Raw genomic sequence first — 17897 nt, 5'->3', positions numbered from 1 at the left:
TACCTGCTACGCAGAAAGTACGGCAGGTTCAGGCTCAATCCCTCAGCTGGGAAGATCCCCTGGAGAAGGGAATGGCCATCCATTCCAATGTTCTGGGCTGGAGAATCCCATGGACAGAGGAGCCTGGCGGGCTACAGTCCATGGGGTTGCAGAGAGTCAGACACAGCTGAGTGACTGATCACACAGACACACACACAACCAGACTACAGGCCTCTGCATGCTCACAGTGGAGGCACTTAGCCCAAATCTGAGGGTGGAGTCTTGGCCGTCTGGCATCAAAGGGCCCCAAGTGGATGGACACTTGCACATGCTCAGTTGGAGGGTCAGTGGTCCTAGCCGGTCCCATCCAGTTCAACTTGAACTGGACAAAACTGACTCTAAGTTCCTGGAAAACATCTCAGCAAACCACTTTTTACATAGGCTACACGCTGTTCAGAGGCCATGCAAATCTTAAACAACCTTGATTAGTGGAGCCAGGGCAAATGGATTTGCCACTGATTACCCACAGTTTCATAAGGAAATTGGAAAGTGCTAGAATGTGGGGATGTTTCTAGCTTCGACAGTCCAGTATGGAGCCCCAGAATGAACTATTAAGCAGAAAATCTGAGTAGTAGGATATAGAGTCAAGTCAGGTCCACATTATGACTTCCGTGAGCCTAAAACTTTTGCCTTCTTGAATGTCTCTACCATAATAATATCACTATTAAAACATGTTTCTATAACTGTACATAGTTCAGCATCTTATGACTTAGATAATCTAGTTTGTTTTTTAGGCAAAATGCAATAGATTTGGGGGTGGCCTACAAATTTCACTTTTTCCTCTGATACGAGAAAAAATGAAAACAATTTTTTGACCATGAAATTTAATTTTTCTCTTCTGATTTTTGTTGTTGTTCAGTTGCTCAGTCATGTCTGACTTTTTGTGACCCAGTGGACTGCAGTACGCCAGGCTTCCCTGTCCTTCACCATCTCCCGGAGTTTGCTCAAACTCATGTCCATTGAGTTGGTGATGCCATGCAACCATCTCTTCCTCTGTTGTCCCCTTCTCCTCCTGCCCCCAATCTTTCCCAGCATCAGGGTCTCTTCCAATGAGTTGGCTCTTCACATCAGGTGGCCAAAGTATTGGGGTACTTCAGCTTTAGCATCAGTTTTTCCAATGAATATTCAGGGTTGGTTTCCTTTAGGATTGACTGGTTTGATCTCCTTGCTGTCCAAGGGACTCTTTAGAGTCTTCCTCAACACCACAGTTCGAAAGCATTAATTCTTCAGCTCTCAGCCTTCTTTATGGTCCAACGTTCACAAATGTAAATGACTATTGGAAAAATGTACTCTTGCCTGGAAAATCCCCTGGACAGAGGAGCCTGGTAGGCTACAGTCCGTGGGGTCACAAAGAGTCGGACACGACTGAGTGACATCACTCACTCACTCACTCACTTATTGGAAAAATGTTAAGTTTGACCATTCGTACCTCTGTCGGCAAAGTGATGTCTCTGCTTATGATTTTAAAATACATTAAAACATTTCCTGAGCCCCTACAAGTTTTGTGGACCCAGGCACAGTGCCCCTATGCCTATGGATAGGTTAGTCTGATGCCAGGCAAAGGAGGAAGCTTCACCTGCAGGGCTAGTTGTGGGCTGCTGATGGGGAAAAGCTGGGAGAAGCCTAATTTGTGGGAGTTGTTTCTCCCATCCCAGAGCAAAACAAGCCGACTGGCTGTAGACAGTTGGCAAAAGCATTTCAGTTTATCAGTTTGTAAGTATGATAACTGCTTCTCTTTTAAATGTTACAATGGGTAGCAACGAATTAGAGTCCTGGAGTCTGATTTCATGTTTTGAATCTGTTTAGCTGTATGACCCTGGGCAAGTCTTTTACATCAGTGTTCCAAACCTTGCAAAATGAAGGAACTGGACTAGGCAACAATTCTCTAGCTATCACTTATGCTGTATATGCTTCTGAAATATTCTTAGAAAAAGTCTCAGATACGATAGCAGGTACTAAAGGAGGCAGGCATACATAGACCAGGATCCAGAAATAAGTTATTTACTGCAATATGATATTAAATTTAGCTCTGAAATTTCTAGCAGCTGAGAAATAATATAAAATTCTTGTTGTCTGACCAAAGGGAGGGTGGCACTTCTTTTATGTATTTATTTGGCATTGCTGGAGGAAGTCCTCCAGAGGGCATGGTGACTAGTTGACCAGTAAGTGAACTGAGCAATGGACCCCCCACCATATCTTTGCAGTGTACCATGTACCTTTCACCCACCATCCCCAAAGTGGGAGCCCTTGTCCAGAGGTAGCCTTGAGAGAGCAATGTAGTGTTGAGTCCATCTGGACTGAAGATGTGGCTGGACCAGTTAAGGCCTCTCTATAAGCTTTTAAGTTTCTGGCAGGTAGGTGTGGAGATTCACTCACCTTGTGGCCACCCAAGACAGGACTTGTTGGTAAGTTCTCTTGCTTATGAATTCTGCCACCGATCAATTTGGAGTGGTCTGCTTCTTTCTTTGGTCTCTTCTTGCCCTTTCTGTACAGGAGCCAGTTTCAGATTTCACCCGGGAAGCTCCTGACTTTGTGAACCAACAGATTTATTCATATATTTTATTACAAAAGGAGTGCTAACATGATTTAACTTTTTTTTAAGCAAAAATTCACTTATGATCCCTCTACCTCGATAAATAGAAATATTTTCCCTCTAGTCTTTACCAACATAAAAATAATTCAATCATTACCACAGAAAATCTCTTTGCTTTTCTTGCCCCAAGAAGATACATCCTTTACTCCGCCCTGCTGTAGTGCTTGTACAATTTTAAGGGCTGTTATTTTAAGGGTCTGCTCAGTGTCATTTAGGTAGCTAGGAAATTCCTTGACCATTGGGTGTTTAGTGGGTTTCCAATTTTCCATTACTGCCTAGAACATGCAATTAGTATTGTAGGGCTTTATTTACTTCTTTCTTTCTTTTTTTTTTAGGGTTCAGTTCAGTTCAGTTCAGTCGCTCAGTCATGCCTGACTCTTTGTGACCCCATGAACCGCAGCACGCCAGGCCTCCCTGTCCATCACCAACTCCCGGAGTCCACCCAAACCCATGTCCATTGAGTCGGTGATGCCTCATTATATTGTAGCCATGCGTTCCAGGAAACAAACTCACTCAGAAGGACAATGCAGATAGTGGAGTGCAGTTTATTACACCGGCAGGCCCAAGGCAGAGTCTTCTCTTAGCCTAGGACCCCGACCAGTTTTTGTGAAAAACTTATATACTCTAAGTGTACGTGCTCAAACCCACCTCCCCAAATTCTCTGAAACTAGTCTGAACAAAGGAAAAGAAAGATACAATCAAAGTTAATCTGTGATTCATATGCCTTAAGCGTAGGTAGTTAACAGCGGACATTTATCAATAGGCCTGTGGTCATACCCCAATAAACATAATAGAATTTATGATTCTATTTGGTCACACAGATAATTAGGGTATTTGTTTAGGTGAAGGAGAGTCTAGGTACGAGCCTTGGGGCTCTTCCAAGGAGCGGGGGAGTCTGGTTTTCTATTGGTATGTTGTTTCCATAGGTACTGGGCATATAGCTCAGAGTCCACAGGTGGCCCAAGGTGGAGTCCTGCTTTCAGGATGGAGCCTGTTATGCCTGTTTCCTCCTTCGATATGAATTCCCTAAAATGAGAAAATCAGGTAAAAAAATATGGACGAAATTATTTTCTAAACCTTGACCCTTTGCTTCCCTTAGAAATTATTCTGCCTTGACTCTTGGGTACCACAAGCTAAGATCAATTTACTAGGCAATCTTAGGGAACAATGATCGTATTCAACTCTAAATGGCTCTGGATGGGTCTGCTGTGAGGCAGACTAATTTATCCAGACACAGAGCTTTTAGTATTTCAATGTATATAGTATGGTTAAGCAGAGATAGGATGGAATGTTTTATTGAATTGGAAATAAACAGTGTCTGGGCAGGTGGCATGGAGGGGGCTGCTCCAATGCGTGGCACTTCTCTTATATCCTGGAAGGTGTTAGAGGGAGGTAAGTTCATTGTCCTTGCGAAGATGTCCCCAGAAACAGAGCTGGAATCCTTCTGGACTGAGTCTCTGTGCTGTTTCTCCACTATTCACGGCTGTCAGAATTTAACTGGAGTGGAGGAGAGTTTCCTTCTTTCCTGGATCTCAAAAGCTCAGTCTCTAAGTGCTTCAACTTCTCATCCCCAAGTGTTTCCAGAGAAGACAGCCTGAGGGAGAGGAAGTGGTGCTAATTAAATCCTCCCTCTGTTTTCCAGGCACTGGAGCTTTTCACAGATGTCTGTTGTTAGGCTCCAGTTCACACAGTGCGGCAAATACAGAAGCAGGCTTTCCTTTCCCAAAGGCACAAATCTTCCTTCACAGGTTACAGGGAACTCTAGAAACACAGTTCCTTCCAAAAGCCTCTGTAAGAGGTGGCAGACCTGCAAAAATAGAGCATGCAACTAACAGGGAGGCTGCATGCCTCTGTGTGCTCTCTCTCTCACGCGCACACACACACCCCCACTAAAATTCTCCTGCTTCTCCATGCGTGCCCTTGTATTTCTCACAGGCCAATAACTTGAAAAACTTATCTGAAAACTCAGTGAAGCCCTTCCTGCTGTAAGACAGCGTGCATCATGGCAGGCTTGTCGACCTCGAGTGTGGTTGGGAGTCCTGAGTGGGAGTCCAGGTGCTTTCTCTCCTCTCCAAGTGTGCCCTGGGATGTATGTGTGCATGCGTGTGTGCTTTCTAAGGCGCTTCTGTCATGTCCGACTCTCTGCAACCCTATGGCTTCTATGGACCGCCAGGCTTCTCTGTCCATGGGATTCTCCAGGCAAGAATACTGGAGTGAGTTGCCATTTCCTTCTCCAGGGGATCTTCCCGACCCAGGGATCAAATCCTTGTCTCTTGTGTCTCCTGCACAGGCAGGCAGGTTCTTTACCTCTAGTACCACCTGTGCTATGGACAGGGTGGGGGTTGGGGGGGTGGCATCCCACCAACTCTGGGATCCTCAGAGAGATGGAAACAAATCCATCATTCTAGGGCTGCTGGGAGAATCAGAGGAAATAACCTGTAATGTGATCAGCAGAGGGCTTTTTGCTTGTGAGTCTCTGACCAGCCACGTGTTCCCTCCACTCAAGCCCCTCAGGGTGACTGTGTATGTCCACATTTGCCTGAGACAATGCTGGTTTATGCTTATCATCCTAGCATAAGTGTTAATAGCACTTTCTTCATGCTCAGAAGTATCCAGGGTTAGGCAATAAACTATATGCTAGTACTATTTTACCACCCTTGACTCCTCTAATTATTCCCAGTTTCAATCATGTAAATTTGCTGTGGGTAGGCACCACTTCTCACTTTCTGTTGCTTCACAAAGAGGAAGGAAATGGAGTTTGTGGGAAGGAGCCCTAAGACTAAGGTGGCATTCCCAGTGCAATGGTGACGCTGGGCAGGAGAACTTCCTACGTTGTAGCATTGGGCGTGTGTGCACAGCAGCCGTAACCGTGTGGCCTCAGCTTGAGAAGGGCCACTTGGTTGAGGACACCTTTTGCTAGGCTAGCATGTAGCTTCTATTTTGTTTTGCTTTGTGATACTTCTTTTAATTTACAAAATATTAGTGAATCTACTATGTTTCTATTTAAGTCAGAGGAAGTCATTGTAAGCATCCAGAACCTTATGAAAACAGAAAATAAAAATCACCTGTATCATCCTGAGACAATCATTGCCTTTTTAAAATTGAGGTCTACTTGATATACAATACTATATACATTTCAGGTGTACAACGTAGTGATTCACAATTTTTAAAGGTTACCCCAGTTATAGTTATAAAATACCAGCTATATTTCCTGTGCTGTACAATATGTCCTCATAGCTTCTATATTTTACACATAGTAGTTGAAAGTGAAAGTCACTCAGTGTTGTCCAATTCTTTGCGACCCCTTGGACTATACAGTCCATGGAATTCTCCAGGCCAGAATACTAGATTGGGCAGCCTTTCCCTTCTCCAGGAGATCTTCCCAACTCAGGGATTGAACCCAGGTCTCCTGCACTGCAGGTGGATTCTTTACCAGCTGAGCCACAAGGGAAGCCCAAGAATACTGAAGTGTGGTAGCCTCTCCCTTCTCCAGCAGATCTTCTCACATCAGGTTTTGAACTGGTGTCTCCTGCATTGCAGGTAGATTCTTTACCAACTGAACTACCAGAGAAGCCCACACATATAGTTGATACCTCCTAATTCCTTACCCCTATCAGGTCCTCTCCCCTTTCCCTCTCCCCATTGGTAACCACTAGATTTTCAGAGATGATCATTGTTAATATTTTATTTTACTTCTTTTCAGATTTTGTTTCTAACCTCTGTCCTACCATACATGTATATACGCATGCAAGTTCAGGTATTACGTCTTCTTCCCTTCCTTCCTGCCTCCCTCATTCCCTCCCACCCTCCCTTCCTTCCTTCTTTCTGAATTATTGTAACAAATTTGAATAACATTTTCATAATATTTTATGACTTATTTTTCCATTAGCATTACATTTTGGACATCATTCTGTAGCAATATATTCTCACATTTCTGATGACCAAATTGGATTTGTGCACTATGACTCTTGTCTTAGTCAATTATCTGCTGATGGATACTTAGTTTCACTATATATATTTTTAGTATTAATCACAATGTTGTGTGAGTGTCTAATGTTGCTATTACATACAATGTCGTGCTGTTAGACATGAAGTTATTTATTTATTTTTTTTGCTATTAGACACAATGTTGTAATGCATGGCCTTCTATATTTACATCTTTTGGCATTTGTCTAAATTATTTCTTTAGGATACATTTTTATTTTTTAATTTATTTTTTTACTTAAAATTTTTCTTTTTGGAGTATAGTTGATGTACAATGTTATATATAGCAGGTGTACGGTGTAGTGATTCACAATTTTTAAAGATTATATTTCATTTATAGCTATTATAAAATATTGGTCATATTCCCTGTGTTGTACAATATGTTCTTGAGGATACATTTTTAGAATTGCAATTTTTCAGTTTCAAGAAAGCACTCAGTTCTAAGTGCTTCTGTGCCCTATTAGTAAGAAGTACATTAAAAAGTGCATTATCATTGCTTTTAACTCCTAAATAAGCTCACAGGCCAGTAGACTTTCAAGAAAAAACACTACAAAAACTTGAAGAGAAATTTTCAAGTGATAATAATTTCATATCGTTCTTTCCTTGTTTACCTTCCTGTTCCATGGAATTAAAGATGGGGAAAATGGAACTACTTGTAGCCTCTTTTTTTTCTGTCCAGAGAGTCTCTGCTGCTGTCCCCTGGTAAATGTCCCCTGATGATCATATTGTCTGTGTTACTGAACTCCATCCGTCAGTGCATCTGTTCAGTTAACGTAAGGTGGGTTTGTCAGTTTTGGGAGCTTTGGTTGTTCATCATGGGCTTTTTTGCCATAGTTAAGACACAGGTGATTTTTTTTTTTTTCCCCTGAGAATTTTGTTTCTTTGTTTCAGGCTAAAGAAATGTCAAGAATTGGGAGCTCTGAGGGATTCCAGCCTGTGTCTCTGAAGCGAGAGGAAGATGACCAACCTTCTGAGATGGATCAGCTGTCCATGGAGGAGAGGGAGCCAGAAACAGAGGTCCCAGTGCCAAAGCAGATTTCAAGGCTGCCAAGTGTGGTTGAATCAGCTCTCTACCCGAATCCCTATCACAAGCCTTATCTTTCACGGAAGTACTTCGTTACTCGGGTAAAATCATAAAAGCATTAGTGTTCTTAAATACTGCATAAGACTTCTCTTTAACATCTTAATATTCTTCCATATACCACATTTTATCAACAGTTTTCACATTTGTTATCTCATGTAATAGCTACAATAACTGTGAAGAAGGCATCCTTATCTTATTATTATTTTTTTTTTTTGGTTTATTTATTTATTTTTTTCACATGCTCCCCATCCTGAAGCCTCCTCCCTCCCAACCTCCCCATACCATCCCCCTGGGCCTTCCCAGTGCACCAGCCCCAAGCATCCAGCATCGTGCACTGAACCTGGACTGGCATCTCGTTTCATACATGACATTTCACATGTTTCAATGACATTCTCCCAAATCTTCCCACCCTCTCCCACAGAGTCCATAAGACTATTCTATACATCAGTGTCTCTTTTGCTGTCTCGTATACAGGGTTATCGTTACCATCTTTCTAAATTCCATATACATGCGTTAGTATACTGTATTTATGTTTTTCCTTCTGGCTTACTTCACTCTGTATAATAGTCTCCAGTTTCATCCACCTCATTAGAACTGATTCAAATGTATTCTTTTTAATGGCTGTGTAATACTCCATTGTGTATATGTACCACAGCTTTCTTATCCATTCATCTGCTGATGGACATCTAGGTTGCTTCCATGTCCTGGCTATTATAAACAGTGCTTCGATGAACATTGGGGTACATGTGTCTCTTTCCCTTCTGGTTTCCTCAGTGTGTATGCCCAGCAGTGGGATTGCTGGATCATAAGGCAGTTCTATTTCCAGTTTTTAAGGAATCTCACACTGTTCTCCATAGTGGCTGTACTAGTTTGCATTCCCACCAACAGTGTAAGAGGGTTCCCTTTTCTCACACCCTCTCCAGCATTTATTATTTGTAGACTTTTGGATGCAGCCATTCTGACTGGTGTGAAATGGTACCTCATAGTGGTTTTGATTTGCATTTCTCTGATAAAGAGTGATGTTGAACATCTTTTCATGTGTTTGTTAGCCATCTGTATGTCTTCTTTGGAGAAATGTCTATTTAGATCTTTGGCCCATTTTTGATTGGGTCATTTATTTTTCTGGAGTTGAGCTGTAGGAGTTGCTTGTATATTTTTGAGATTAGTTGTTTGTGGTTGCTTCATTTGCTATTATTTTCTCCCATTCTGAAGGCTGTCTTTTCACCTTGCTAATAGTTTCCTTTGATGTGCAGAAGCTTTTAAGTTTAATTAGGTCCCATTTGTTTATTTTGCTTTTATTTCAATATTCTGGGAGGTGGGTCATAGAGATCCTGCTGTGATGTATGTCAGAGAGTGTTTTGCCTATGTTCTCCTCTAGGAGTTTTATAGTTTCTGGTCTTATGTTGAGATCTTTAATCCATTTTGAGTTTATTTTTGTATATGGTGTTAGAAAGTGTTCTAGTTTCATTCTTTTACAAGTGGTTGACCAGATTTCCCAGCACCACTTGTTAAAAGATTGTCTTTAATCCATTGTATATTCTTGCCTCCTTTGTCAAAGATAAGGTGTCCATATGTGTGTGGATTTATCTCTGGGCTTTCTATTTTGTTCCATTGATCTATATTTCTGTCTTTGTGCCAGTACCATACTGTCTTGATAACTGTGGCTTTGTAGTAGAGCCTGAAGTCAGGTAGGTTGATTCCTCCAGTTCCATTTTCTTTCTCAAGATCGCTTTGGCTATTGAGGTTTTTGTATTTCCATACAAATTGTGAAATTATTTGTTCTAGCTCTGTGAAGAATACTGTTGGTAGCTTGATAGGGATTGCATTGAATCTATAAATTGCTTTGGGTAGTATACTCATTTTCACTATATTGATTCTTCAATCCATGAACATGGTATATTTCTCCATCTATTAGTGTCCTCTTTGATTTCTTTCACCAGTGTTTTATAGTTTTCTATATATAGGTCTTTAGTTTCTTTAGGTAGATATATTCCTAAGTATTTTATTCTTTTCGTTGCAATGGTGAATGGAATTGTTTCCTTAATTTCTCTTTCTGTTTTCTCATTATTAGTGTATAGGAATGCAAGGGATTTCTGTGTGTTGATTTTATATCCTGCAACTTTACTATAATCATTGATTAGTTCTAGTAATTTTCTGGTGGAGTCTTTAGGGTTTTCTATGTAGAGGATCATGTCATCTGCAAATAGTGAGAGTTTTACTTCTTCTTTTCAATTTGGATTCCTTTTATTTCTTTTTCTGCTCTGATTGCTGTAGCCAAAACTTCCAAAACTATGTTGAATAGTAATGGTGAAAGTGGGCACCCTTGTTTTGTTCCTGACTTTAGAGGAAATGCTTTCAATTTTCACCATTGAGGATAATGTTTGCTGTGGGTTTGTCATATATAGCTTTTATTATGTTGAGGTATGTTCCTTCTATTCCTGCTTTCTGAAGAGTTTTTATCATAAATGGGTGTTGAATTTTGTCAAAGGCTTTCTCTGCATCTATTGAGATAATCATATGGTTTTGTTTTTCAATTTGTTAATGTGGTGTATTACATTGATTGATTTGCGGATATTGAAGAATCCTTGCATCCCTGGGATAAAGCCCACTTGGTCATGGTGTATGATCTTTTTAATGTGTTGTTGGATTCTGATTGCTAGAATTTTGTTTAGGATTTTTGCATCTATGTTCATCAGTGATATTGGCCTATAGTTTTTTTTTTTTGTGGCATCTTTGTCAGGTTTTGGTATTAGGGTGATGGTGGCCTCATAGAATGAGTTTGGAAGTTTACCTTCCTCTGCAATTTCTGGAAGAGTTTGAGCAGGATAGGTGTTAGCTCTTCTCTAAATTTTTGGTAGAATTCAGCTGTGAAGCCGTCTGGACCTGGGCTTTTGTTTGCTGGAAGATTTTTGATTACAGTTTCAATTTCCATGCTTGTGATGGGTCTGTTAAGGTTTTCTATTTCTTCCTGGTCGAGTTTTGGAAAGTTGTACTTTTCTAAGAATTTGTCCATTTCTTCCTCGTTGTCCATTTTATTGGCATATAATTGTTGATAATAGTCTCTTATGATCCTTTGTATTTCTATATTTGTCTGTTGTGATCTCTCCACTGTCATTTCTAATTTTATTGATTTGATTTTTCTCCTTTGTTTCTTGATGAGTCTGGCTAATGGTTTGTCAATTTTATTTATCCTTTCAAAGAACCAGCTTTTGGCTTTGTTGATTTTTGCTATGGTCTCTTTTGTTTCTTTTGCATTTATTTCTGCTCTAATTTTTAAGATTTCTTTCCTTCTACTAACCCTGGGGTTCTTCATTTCTTCCTTTTCTAGTTGTTTGAGGTGTAGAGTTAGGTTATTTATTTGACTTTTTTCTTGTTTCTTGAGGTGTGCCTGTATTGCTATGAACTTTCCCTTAGGACTGCTTTTACTGTGTCCCACAGGTTTTGGGTTGTTGTGTTTTCATTTTCATTCGTTTCTATGCAAATTTTGATTTCTTTTTGATTTCTTCTGTGATTTGTTGGTTATTCAGCAGCGTGTTGTTCAGCCTCCATATGTTGGAATTTTTAATAGTTTTTCTCCTGTAATTGAGATCTAATCTTACTGCATTGTGGTCAGAAAAGATGCTTGGAATGATTTCTATTTTTTGAATTTACCAAGGCTAGCTTTATGGCCCAGGATGTGATCTATCCTGGAGAAGGTTCCATGCGCTTGAGAAGAAGGTGAAATTCATTGTTTTGGGATGAAATGTCCTATAGATATCAATTAGGTCTAACTGGTCTATTGTATCGTTTAAAGTTTGTGTTTCTTATTAATTTTCTGTTTAGTTGATCTATCCATAGGTGTGAGTGGGGTATTAAAGTCTCCCACTATTATTGTGTTATTGTTAATTTCTCCTTTCATACTTGTTAGCATTTGTCTTACATACTGCGGTGCTCCGTGTTGGGTGCATATATATTTATAATTGTTATATCTTCTTCTTGGATTGATCCTTTGATCATTATGTAGTGACCTTCTTTGTCTCTTTTCACAGCCTTTGTTTTAAAGTCTATTTTATCTGATATGAGTATTGCTACTCCTGCTTTCTTTTGGTCCCTATTTGCATGGAAAATCTTTTTCCAGCCCTTCACTTTCAGTCTGTATGTGTCCCCTGTTTTGAGGTGGGTCTCCTGTAGACAACATATGTAGGGGTCTTGTTTTTGTATCCATTCAGCCAGTCTTTGTCTTTTGGTTGGGGCATTCAACCCATTTACGTTTAAGGTAATTACTGATAAGTATGATCCCGTTGCCATTTACTTTATTGTTTGGGGTTAAATTTATACACCATTTTTGTGTTTCCTGTCTAGAGAATATCCTTTAGTATTTGTTGTAGAGCTGTTTTGGTGGTGCAGAATTCTCTCAGCTTTTGCTCGTCTGAGAAGCTTTTGATTTCTCCTTCATACTTGAATGAAATCCTTGCTGGGTACAATAATCTGGGCTGTAGGTTATTTTCTTTCATCATTTTAAGTATGTCTTGCCATTCCCTCCTGGCTTGAAGAGTTTCTATTGAAAGATCAGCTGTTATCCTTATGGGAATTCCCTTGTGTGTTATTTGTTTTTTTCCCTTGCTGCTTTTAATATTTGTTCTTTGTGTTTGATCTTTGTTAATTTGAGTAATATGTGTCTTGGGGTGTTTCGCCTTGGGTTTATCCTGTTTTGGGATTCTCTGGGTTTCTTGGACTTGGTGATTATTTCCTTCCCAGTTTAGGAAGTTTTCAACTATTATCTCCTCAAGTATTTTCTCATGGTCTTTCTTTTTGTCTTCTTCTTCTGGAACCCCTATGATTTGAATGTTGTAGCGTTTAATATTGTCCTGGAGGTCTCTGAGATTGTCCTCATTTCTTTTAATTCGTTTTCTTTTATTCTCTCTGATTCATTTATTTCTACCATTCTATCTTCTAATTCACTAATCCTATCTTCTGCCTCTGTTATTCTACTATTTGTTGCCTCCTGAGTGTTTTTAATTTCATTTATTGCATTATTCATTGTATATTGACTCTTTTTTATTTCTTCTAGGTCCTTGTTAAACCTTTCTTGCATCTTCTCAATCCTTGTCTCCAAGCTATTTATCTGTGATTCCATTTTAATTTCAAGATTTTGGATCAATTTCACTATCATTATTCGGAATTCTTTATCAGGTAGATTCCCTATCTCTTCCTCTTTTGTTTGGTTTGGTGGGCATTTATCCTGTTCCTTTATCTGCTGGCTATTCCTCTGTCTCTTCATCTTGTTTAAATTGCTGAGTTTGGGGTGTCCTTTCTATATGCTCGGGCTCTAGGTTGTTCCGCCGGGAACAATCCGAGGCTGGCCCTGGGTTGCATGTACCTCCCAGGTCCAAGCCGCTCAGGTTCAGGCACTCGGATAGTCCTCAGAGGCGCAGACTCAGTTGGGCCTGAGTATTGTGCTCTTCCCAGGTCCGAGCAGCTCAAGTGATGAGGTGTTTGGCGAGCGCCAATGCTGCGACTTATCGCCTCCCCACCACTCGGTTATCTGGGCGCAAAACCGGCGCACCTTCTTAGGCAGATGTTAACCGTCCAGACCCCCAAGAAGTTTTAGTTAGCAAAGAAGCCTGCTTACAGTTTTATAGATAATGTCTCTCTGGGCTGCGATTGCCCCCTTCCGGCTCTGGCTGCCTATCACCGGGGGAAGGTCTGCAGCCGGCTATCTCTGTTCAATTCTTTGTTCCGTGCGGGCCTGGCGGTCTTAGGTTGGGGCTGGCTTTTGGCGTAGTAGATATCCCACAGTCTGGTTTGTTAGCCCAAATTATTTCGCTCAGATAGTGCTCAGGGTATTCAGGCCAGATTCTTACTCTAAGCGATGCAGCCGGCGCTGCGCCTCCCTGCCCAGCCCCGCTTGTTAATGGCGCGTGCAGGCGTCTGCGCTGCTTCTCCACTGGGGAGTTACCGTAGGACTCGCAATCTTGAGTTTTAATTGTTTATTTATTTTTCTTCCTGTTATGTTGCCCTCTGTGCTTCCAAAGCTCGGCACAGATTCGGCAGTGAGAAGGTTTCCTGGTGTTTGGAAACTTCTCTTTTTTTAAGACTCCCTTCCCGGGACGGAGCTCCGTCCCTCCCTCTTTTGTCTCTTTTTTTGTCTTTTATATTTTTTCCTACCTCCTTTCGAAGAGTTGGATTGCTTTTCTGGGTGCCTGATGTCCTCTGCCGGCATTCAGAAGTTGTTTTGTGGAATTTACTCGACGTTTAAATGCTCTTTTGATGAATTTGTGGGGGAGAAAGTGTTCTCCCTGTCCTACTCCTCCGCCATCTTGGCTCCTCCCCCCTCCTTATCTTAATGTTACAGGTGAAGGATCTGAATTTCAGAGAAGTTATGGGTCTATTTTGACCACCAGAGAAGCAGGTCCTCCAGTTTCCATGGGTCTTTGGCTCCTCAGTTTTGTATTCCTGCTAAACCTGACCTCAATAAGTTAATGCTCCATGAAGAGAAAACCAGACTTGCTAGAAGAATATAAAGCTGGGAGCCCAGAGGGAGTTATTTGCTCTATGTTAGGAAAAGACATGAGTGATGGAATAGAAAGCATTGCTGAGAATACCTGAACCTCAAGGGTATACAGGGCATGCTGGTAGTAGAGTGTAGGGCAGGCACTTCATTCCAAATATAGAGTTGCAGTCTGGAACTCAGCTTCTTCCCTGTGCATCAAAGCTGGGGAGTAAATAGATGGGTGCATAATGAGGGTGGTGTTTATATATCCAAATGTTAAAAATATTTCCGACTTCTCACGTTTGGATCGAGTAGAAACATCCTTGGTTTCTAGTACCTTCCTCTGTCTTGAATTCTCCTTCCTGTTTATAGATCTGCTTTCAGATCAGATCAGATCAGTCACTCAGTTGTGTCTGACTCTTTGTGACCCCATGAATCGCAGCACGCCAGGCCTCCCTGTCCCTCACCAACTCCCGGAGTTCACTCAGACTCACGTCCATCGTATCAGTGATGCCATCTAGCCATCTCATCCTCTGTCGTCCCCTTCTCCTCCTGCCCCCAATCCCTCCCAGCATCAGAGTCTTTTCCAATGAGTCAACTCTTTGCATGAGGTGGCCAAAGTACTGGAGTTTCAGCTTTAGCATCATTCCTTTTACCAATCCTTTAACTTTCTTGTCAACACACTAGCAGTGAGCTCATAGGCTATAAACAATTAGAGGCTAAACTGCGGATTGTACACTGTGGCAGCAGAGACCACCTGAATTTTCACATGTACCTGGAGCATCTCTTTACTGACATTTTTTTTTTCAACTCAACCTCCTAAATAAGTGGTGGCTAAGAGTTTGAGGCTATTTATAATGTTTTAATTAATGAACTTGGATGTTCTAGCTTTTAAAGTTAATCTTTGGTTAAGATAAAGTTGTAACTAAAGAGACTCAGTGTGTGTGTATATGTGTGTGTGTGTGTTTGAAAACATATATCCACATTACCTATATTCAGTGAGTCTTAGCTATATCCAGTGACTCATATATGCAAATTGCTGGCATGTTCCTTATTATGTGTGTGTTTGTGTGTTTTTGTATATGTAAAGCAAATGGCTTGTTTTCCAAAGCATGGTAACTTTTTTGAATATGCAAAGTTTAGTTGTAAGATATATCTGGGATAAAAATCAAAGCATCCCTTAGAATGTCCATTTTTTTTGATAGTGATGATGTATCTATCAGGGTTAGATGAGAGAGGAACAGTGATGAATGATATGGAATAATAAATGTATCATTGGAAGCTGGTATAGTTAAGAGAGCTGCCTGAGAAATCTATGCAAAGCTGTTGTCTTTGCATCTGTTGATGGGTCTGGAGGTGTTATACATCAACCAACTGGCCGTTGTGCAGTAGAACTAGGGAACAGGGGAACCTACATGGACGAATTAGAACTCCTTTTGATCCGGCAGCACTCACCACAGAAAAATGGAACCTGTGCTGCTCTCCCACCAAGTTTGGATTTGAAGATGTGAGTCATTTTCAGGAAAAGCCAGTATTCTCCACCGAGTGAGCTGCACACTTACTCAGTTCAGGGAAGGAGGATCTGAGGGAGGAAGTCTGACTGTAACAAAAGAAGCTATAGGTCCAGGGGCTTCCCCCACTCCCTTTCATGCCATCAAACAAACAAGAGATCAGCAGCTCTGAACAACGGGGTCTGATTGGCCTGCCCTGATCTTCAGCAAGAACACGACTGATGTTTCACTTCTACCTTTGAAGTCTGACACAAATGTCTGTTGTGGCCAACACTAAGTTGGAAGCAGACAAGAAAGGGAATTCTAGAAAGTGTAGTTGCAGCTCAGCTAAACTGACACAGATCTGTGGTTTACAAGGATTCTGTAAATTCCTGTAAAGTTACAACAGAGCTTTTATTTATTTGTTTACATGATGCTTTTATTTGTGTGGCTCTGTGTAGCTTATAAGAGACAGTCCCCTGGAGCAGCACTGTGAGGTAGGCAGAGAAAGGCTTATCAGTCTTGTTTTAGGAGTAATGCACAGAAGCTTCAGAGGAGTTAAGTGACTAAGTCGTATGATATTAGTGTAAGACCTGTAGCTAGGCTCTGTATCTTCTAAGTCCGGTGGTCTTTCTACCATAAAGTACAATTGAACTTAGGATGTTTTAGTAAAGGTTTTCTATTACTGACTCTGATTCATGTGAAGAACATCTTTTCCACCAGGTGTATAGAAATCAACTTTAAGTTCTCAAGAGCCTGGGAAGGAAAACCTTCTTCTAATTTTGTCAGTGAGTCTGAAGTAGACACAAGGACTCTTTAGGAGGTGAGTGTGAGGGCTACATTCCCAAGGCAGTCAGCATTCACTTTCCTTCAGACTAAGAGACAAAATATGAAGAGGTTTTATTACTTTTTTTTCTTCTTGGTTTCTTTTTTTTCTTTTTTTTAGCACACAAGTATAATGAATGTGCTTTAATGCATTCTAGGATAATGAAAATGAGATTGTTGGTTCTACTGAAACAATGATAAATATTAGCTTGAATAAATAAAGGAATGATATGGTTTTACTACCTTGTAAACCACAGATCTGTTGATGTGGTGGTAGATGAGGAAATGGAAGGAGATATGTGTGTGTGGTGTGTATGTATGTATAAATTTCTTCTCTTCAAAGTATGGATAAAATGTCAGTTTTATCTGAGAGTTTAAATAAGCTACTTTTTAAAGGGTTCTTAATACAGTGTAAGACACATCTATTAACATTTCATCAACAGCATCTCTTGCTATTCTAAATACTTTCTTCTCTTTTTTTTTTTTTTGGTTAATTTGGCATTCACATTTCTGTAAGTGGTAATAAGAAATGGCATTAAGATGCCCATGACCTCACCATGACCTCTAAAGTAAGGTATAAATGTAGACCTATAGGGTCTGGAGCAGCAGAGAGGTTTAAATGAAGGAAGCTAACTCATTTTCTCGAGGGATAATTAAATCAGACCAGGACTATGAATGACTCAGACCTATGAAACATTAATCACATCACAAGGTATCACTTCTTGGAGCTGAAAAGAGCTCTAGTCCAGTGATGATCTGGTGTGGTGCTTCTCAGCTTTATCATGCAAACAGATTACCTGGAAAGCTTGTTAGAATATTGGTCTGATTCAGTAGGTCTGGGATGAGGCCTTAGATTCTGCATTTATATGCACTCTATGGAAATACTCATGCTTTCTGTCCACAGATCACACTTTGAACACCAAGTTGCTAGTCAACGCTCTCATTTTTAGTGGCAACTAAGACCCAGAGAGGGGCAGAGGCTCACCGGAAGTCCTAACACTTAGTGCACGCTGACTTGCCCAAGAAGCTAATAAGAACCAAAGCTGGGTTTAGAGTTGATGTTTCCCAATTCCCATTCATAGTTCTTGATCCCAAGCAGTGATTTTAAAAGAAATCAATTTATTACAGTGTAAGAGTTTTAAGGCTATGTGGCAAATGCAGAAGAGCAGTAAGACTGAGTAGACAAATTTTTTGGCCTTGCATTTTAGGTTTTAAAGTAATTTCACTGGAGGTGGTTTATAATTCCACAGCTCAAAGTTAAAGAAAATATATAAATATGCTTTTATACATTTTGATGAATATCCTTTCTTACTTTTTTCTTACATGTACATTTTATTGTGCAAAACATAGGGTTACATCTGTTGTGTGTGCTCAGGTGCTCAGTTATGTCTGACTCTTTGCAGCCCCATG

The 17897-nt window shown here is 40.5% G+C and overlaps 1 protein-coding gene across 2 annotated transcripts in view; it reads left to right on the top strand.

The window, feature by feature from the left end:
• Positions 1-17897, top strand: part of TPRG1 (tumor protein p63 regulated 1) — a 217222-nt gene that overhangs the window by 76576 nt on the left and 122749 nt on the right. For both annotated transcript variants that reach the window (XM_070376834.1, XM_070376901.1), the window contains exon 3: positions 7508-7741. In XM_070376834.1, the coding sequence (XP_070232935.1) occupies positions 7517-7741 (225 nt within the window). In that variant the 5' untranslated portion in view covers positions 7508-7516. The remainder of the gene's footprint in view (positions 1-7507; positions 7742-17897) is intronic.

The sequence above is a fragment of the Bos mutus genome, chromosome 1, assembly GCF_027580195.1.
Source record: "Bos mutus isolate GX-2022 chromosome 1, NWIPB_WYAK_1.1, whole genome shotgun sequence".
In the NCBI taxonomy this organism is placed as follows: Eukaryota; Metazoa; Chordata; class Mammalia; order Artiodactyla; family Bovidae; genus Bos; species Bos mutus.
Note: the sequence above shows the minus strand (reverse complement) of the source record. Positions and strands in the feature narration are given on the sequence as shown.